Source organism: Ruditapes philippinarum, unplaced genomic scaffold (assembly GCF_026571515.1).
Source record: "Ruditapes philippinarum isolate M1 unplaced genomic scaffold, ASM2657151v2 ctg14323_1_1_1_1, whole genome shotgun sequence".
Classification (NCBI taxonomy): Eukaryota; Metazoa; Mollusca; class Bivalvia; order Venerida; family Veneridae; genus Ruditapes; species Ruditapes philippinarum.
Genome location: NW_026859537.1, coordinates 12,522 through 18,794, shown reverse-complemented (window position 1 = coordinate 18,794; position 6,273 = coordinate 12,522). Strand labels below are relative to the sequence as shown.

General features: G+C 32.7%; 1 protein-coding gene across 1 annotated transcript; it reads right to left on the bottom strand.

Moving 5' to 3' along the window:
- Positions 1-2,462: 2,462 nt before the first annotated feature.
- On the bottom strand, positions 2,463-6,040 carry LOC132756892 (uncharacterized). The gene is made up of 5 exons (XM_060748034.1): positions 5,363-6,040; positions 4,640-4,925; positions 4,255-4,375; positions 3,514-3,669; positions 2,463-3,297 (listed from the first exon to the last, which is right to left on the bottom strand). The coding sequence occupies exons 1-5, from the start codon at positions 5,975-5,977 to the stop codon at positions 3,003-3,005; spliced, it is 1,473 nt and encodes a 490-aa protein (XP_060604017.1). The 5' UTR covers positions 5,978-6,040; the 3' UTR covers positions 2,463-3,002.
- Positions 6,041-6,273: the final 233 nt, after the last annotated feature.

Here is a 6,273-nt window from a genome sequence, read left to right as displayed (position 1 = left end):
ACCTGACCTCTGATTTCCAGTTACATAAGTTGCCTGGCACGCAAATAATTGTACTTAAATACCATAATTGTACAAAATCGTCAATTCCACAAAGAATGTATTTAGTATAGTTAAAATATCTGTACGTATACCTTATTAAGTGAAAAATGATACTTGACATCAGTTATGTAAAATTCTACCGATAATTAGCAACAATTACAATGCTATAATTATAGAAAAATAAGGCTCTATGTAATCACTTTTCTTCTCCGATCTATGTCATCATATAAAACGTAAGGTAATCCATTATTAAATTTTGTATTATTTTAATTAACCTAAAACTAAGGTGTGTTGAAACACATCGTTGACATCAGTACTTTGCAAATACTTTACGTTACTTTATTTTGTATTTCTTTATATCAGGGTAATTTTCAACTTTACGAAGAAAAACAACATTATCGACCAAACACTCCCATTCATTGTACAGAAAGCCTTTTGATTCATAAGAATGTACTAGCAATTTCTATGGCAATTATTTGTTATCAAGTAAATGGTCGGTTTATTTGTGTTTGCATCAAAAAGCGAGGCTGTAATAGAAACATATTAATTTATAATAGGTATTGCAATAATTTGACTTTCGTGTTGAAATATGAGAAATGTCTGTTTACCTCAGGCTATAACATTTTGACATTTTTCTGTATCCTGATAACATATTAAAAGTATATGACAAATGGCCATCGGAAAATGCAGTGGAACGGTGTATCATTTAGTTGTCACACAACGACAGTTCAATTAATGTCTATATCAAATTACATATATTGACATCAATTTTAAATGCAGAAAGCTGATATAACCCTGTTTGATTTATTTTAAACACAATGAAATGATTGAAATTCAGTCTCATTATCAACTATAAATCAGAGAGTTTCTGTTACAATGATAAATTATTATTGTACCACAATATAACATGTGCCATTATCTTATATTAAGAGGCTCAGCTGTAACTTATAGATTTACAACTTACAAAATCTTTAGAAGGTTGTATCAGGTTGCTAAAGTTTGCTACATTTAGGCGACACACAACGGCGCTTCAATAATGTCTATATCAAAGAAAATACAAATGATATCAATTCTAACTGAAGAAAGCTGATATTACGCTGTTTGACACAAAACAAATGATTGAAATTCAGTCTTATTACTAACTTTAAATGAAAAGTTACTTTTACCGTGACATAAAGTTCTGCAATGAACAAAATTCTATTTGTTGTTAGCGACAACGTCTATTCTTATTATTCGCACGCACGTATTTCACTGATAAGTAATTATGACAGAAAACGTGTTTGTGTGATGTGACAATGTGTAGCAGGATCGAAGAATCTTGTGGGTATCGGTATCAGAGGTGCTGATACAACCGGGTGCTGATACAACCGGGTTCAAATAACTCGTATATGAAAAAAAAACAAGAATAAAGATCAACAAGGCATGAAGTTAATATATGTAAAAGTCAACGACTGTAAATGTCATATTATTTCATGTTATATTTTTCATATAACTTGCAGATTTTTGTCTCAGCCGCTCAAAAATTATATAAACCGGTCAGAAGGTTTTTGGTACTTCACTTCAGTTTTGTTATTTTTTCAGGTCTTTCGGGATCATTGATTCCAACACCTTTTAGTGTTGAAAATTAAGTACCGATCAAACCGGTACTGGGGGGGGGGGGGGGCTGGAGGGATGTTGCACTTTATCATTATCCCTCATGTACAGACTAAGTCAAACAGAGTCTTTACTTTCATGTAATTTTGTTGTGGTTTATGCTTCCGAGTGATCACTCTTTATCCAGTTCATTTTTCAACACATACACAGGACAACACTTAATACTTCACTTGAATGTAAAGATAGGAATTCGCCATAACAAATGAGAACAAAGGTAAATAAATAAATATTTTTAAGTAACTGTTTAAAAAGTACTACAGACGTAACATACAGTTCCAATCTAATTATTTATGTAAACTTAAATTCTGAATAAGAGGAAATCCACTCGGAAGCAATAAAACAACCAAATTTTAAGAATATGAAAAATAAGTCAATTTTGAAAACTAATATGAGGATTCATTTTCTTTTCTTCTCAATTGTTTGTTGATTTTTAAGGATTTCAATTTGTTTATTTTTATTTTACTTTTCAAACTATTAATGTACACAGGGCACTTTTTCCATTCCAATGTTGTGGTACAGCCGCTATTGATCGAAATGCCAACTAATTGATGTAAGTTATGTAAATTATTGAGAATAAAGATCAGCAAGACAAGTCGACGTTTACAGAATCCTGCCCCAAACACAACCCAGCAACAATGAAGGGGCACATAAAAGGCACCGAAACCCAAAAGATTGAAAGGACACAAGAGCGGACAATGATGAAAATATACATAAACTGCTATTTGCCTTCTTTATTGTATACATATGTTTTACGACATATGAGCGCCGTCACGACAAAATGACCCTTCGGGCAATTTTCTTCGATTTTTTGGTTTCATAATTTTCATAGAAACCAATTATTACAGATGATTTTACTTTTTATTTGACGAAAAAATCTTGACAAATATCAAAGATATATATTTTTATGTACATAGACCAATGTGTTGCTTCGACGTCGGCGACGACGTTTGTTTAAACGTTGAACGTTTTTTAAGAACGTCGTAGTTTATTGCTGAATTGCTTTGTTTTAAGAATGGATTTTGTAAGAATCAATAAAGACAGTAACTCCACGTGAATTTATTTTACAGTCCTATGAAGTTACAAACTTCAAATTCATAAATATAAAAAGATAACAGAAGAAATCACATAAACGGATCAGCACTAATGTGCCCAGTATATTGGTTAATTTATTACTAACGAAATTTTAAAACTTGCAATATATACATCATTCTTATATCAAATAATATCTAGTTTATTGATAACAAATCTAAGGACTAAACACACAGTCAAAGATAATGCATGTATACATTTGTACATTCAAATCTAAATTGTCATTCTTCCCGTAACGGTGGGCACGTCACATCACGGTACGCCTGACGTACAAAGGGTCGTACATTCTTGTACAGATATTGCTGCCTTGCGCGGGAAAGTCCACCCGGTAGCAAAACTGCAGGGAGAATATCTGCTGGTACTGAAGCATTTCTCTTCAGGATTGTGACCCGCTGCTCTACGTCAGTTGAGCGTTCTTTCACGTATATAGCATCCTTCGTAATACGGAAAGCGTGATAGCGCTGTATACCCCGTAATGGTAAAAAGAAACGCGGCAGAAATGTCTTCCAGTCATACCTGTAATATATGTATTACGTAGTTAATAATATGTCAGTCATAAATTACTTGATATTTTACAATGACAAGCAGGTATTAATACACGTACAAGTAATATGCCAGCATTTATGCCGAGGCCGAATTAAGCTCTCTATTAATTTGTTTTGCTGTTTTATTGTACAAACTTATTTAAATGGGGTGTAAATTTTAGAAATTCAAATATTTGTAATAGAATACCAAGTCCAATTCTGACAGCCATCCTCCTTGCGGAAGAGCACGGGGAAATTGCTTGAAGCAGACTTTCTCACGACAGATGCCACCTGCGAAATACTGTCGCAGTCCGTGCGCCTATACAGCTTCTTGATATGTCCAAATCCTCCATCCACAAGACACCTGAAATCGAATAAAAAACTATATCAAAAATTGCTTATTTATAGTTTATGTTGATTTTATGTTTATTTATATAGGAACATAATGATTGCAAGTAGATTTGTTCTGGAATAATCGATTTGTTCGACAGTGTTTTAATTTTAATCTAATTGGCCAGATTGTCTAAAACATGCCCGCTGGTGTGCAAGCACATACATATTTAAACACATAAAAAATAGCAAATGCTCGTTTTGTGCCGACCAGAATTATTGTAGAGGACTGTCATAAACTAAAATACATAAGTTTCGCATTATACGAGTATAAAATAAAATAAAACTTAAAAAATATAAATTACTTTGTATGACCAGGAAATTCCCATCAGGAGTGTTATCTCATCATGGAGCCCCATATGAATTCGCCATGCCAGATACGCTAACATAAAGCGATTTTTATTCTGCGCTGTAATAAAAAATATATTTTTATTTCACCATTTGAACTAAAACTTATAAATTAAAAATTATGCTTTGTAAAATGTAGCATTTTGAAAATAAAACGGAATGTTCAATGCTATACTATTATTTAATTAAAAACACAAATACGGAAAAATACTCACAACCACAGTTGTCGGCGTGCATGACGCAAGCTTTCTCTCCAAATCCCTGGTTTTCGAGGCAATGATGTAGCATACTTATAACCGAGTTTGGCCCGTGAGTTCCTGTACCATCAGCACCTGTTAATTTACATTAATTCTAAGTATATTTCATATTTCGACAACACACATTTAAAATGACATTTTATTTATTATATGTTTATATGAAATTAATATTTTACAATACTGAAAAGCAAAATATCTCTATTATAGACAATGATAGAAAAAAAGCTAAATTTATTTACTTATTTATTTATTTATCTATTTATTTATTTATTTATTTAATTATATTTATCATTATTTATTTATTTATTTATTTATTTTATTTATTTATTCTTAACATACCAATTGATTCATCCTCGTCTATAAGGTAATTATATTTTTGTGACACAGAATCAACACGGACGCCAAAAATTTGTATTTTCCTGCCAGTAACAAAATACAAAGGGCCCATTTGTTGACTATGGTGTGGTATAGTCACATTTTGAGAATAGTCGAAAGTATAGTGCACTTTTGATAAATCACTAGTGCATGGCTGGGCAGGTCGATTGACTGTGACTGATGTGTGCCTCATTTCCTCACGAGCCTCTTCTATTGTCTTTCTATAAACCTGTCGCTCTCTCTGTGCATCCTACATAGTTTGTGTAAATAAACAAAAAATATAAACAAATCACTCCAACTCTATAATTATTAACCTTACAATAAAATATCTATAAACATGTAATGCTAGTTAACACAAATATTATCTTAATAAATGTTAAATTGTTGATAGCAAATTTGGTATCACATGTATCAAACTATAATTCAATTGATATGTCAATAATTTCAAAAGTATGGTTCCATTACGCAGACAAATAATTACCGCAAGAACTTTGCAAGGAAAAATCAGTGTTACTAATAAACATCTGGAAAAAGGTGATCCTTGAAAGCATTAATAACAACAAAATGACATGAAAATTGCAGACTTGTTTTGATTAATTAAGCGTAATAGGTGTTAAAGTCAGATTAAATTCCGAACGGATTTTAAAGTTTAGTAACGCATATTTGTAGATTTGTAATTAATATTACCTGTATATGTTCTCGTAAAGCGTTTGCTGCCTCAAGTTTGTCCACCTCATGTATAGCATCAGCCAACCTTTTCCTTATCATCTCGCACTTATGACAAACGTCATCTTTTGCCGTCATTATCTTAATGTGTGGAAGGCATTGCTTCCAAACACATTTAAATGTAGTTATACCAAGAACTCTTACGCCGGCTTCTACACATGCTTGTTGGTATTTTGAATGTAAATCCACTTTTGTAGTATTACATGGTAACAGTACAGGTGCAGCCTCGTCTGCTCCGCGTGGTGCTGCTGGCATTGATAACCCGTTGATTTCTGCATATAATAACAGGAAATGAACAGAGAAACGCACGTCCTCGTACTTAACTGCATGGCCTGGCTTTCTCCCGGTATTCTTATGTATTCGCGGCACCGGTCCATTTGAATTTAAATGTTTCAGTAAAGATTTAACAGTCCTCTGCCCAATATCATTAACGTGGCAGAACACAGATTTACAGACAGTTTTGCCATCAAATGTATATCTATATCTAACTCGTTTACGTTTACCTTTCCTGGTTTCCTGTGCACCTATTTTCAACAGACTTCCCATAACAAACATCTCCTTTTGGTCTTTCTCCATTTCCCTGAGAGACAAAATATGCCCTTGAATGTGTTCAGCATCAAACTGCGTCAAACAATTGGTTTTACACTTACATAATTATGATATTGTTAGGAAAAAACATTCCATAAATTTGAATGCGTGCGCACGTGTGTGTGTGCGTGTGTATTTGTGTTAAATTTAATCTATATCTGTAGTTATGATAACCTTTCAAATGTTTATGGTATTTAGTTTCGCTCTTTGTCTTCGCGTTTAGAGCATATGTGTTATTCATTTATAGACACAAACAACAAATAGTGTCTACAAGACTTCCTCGA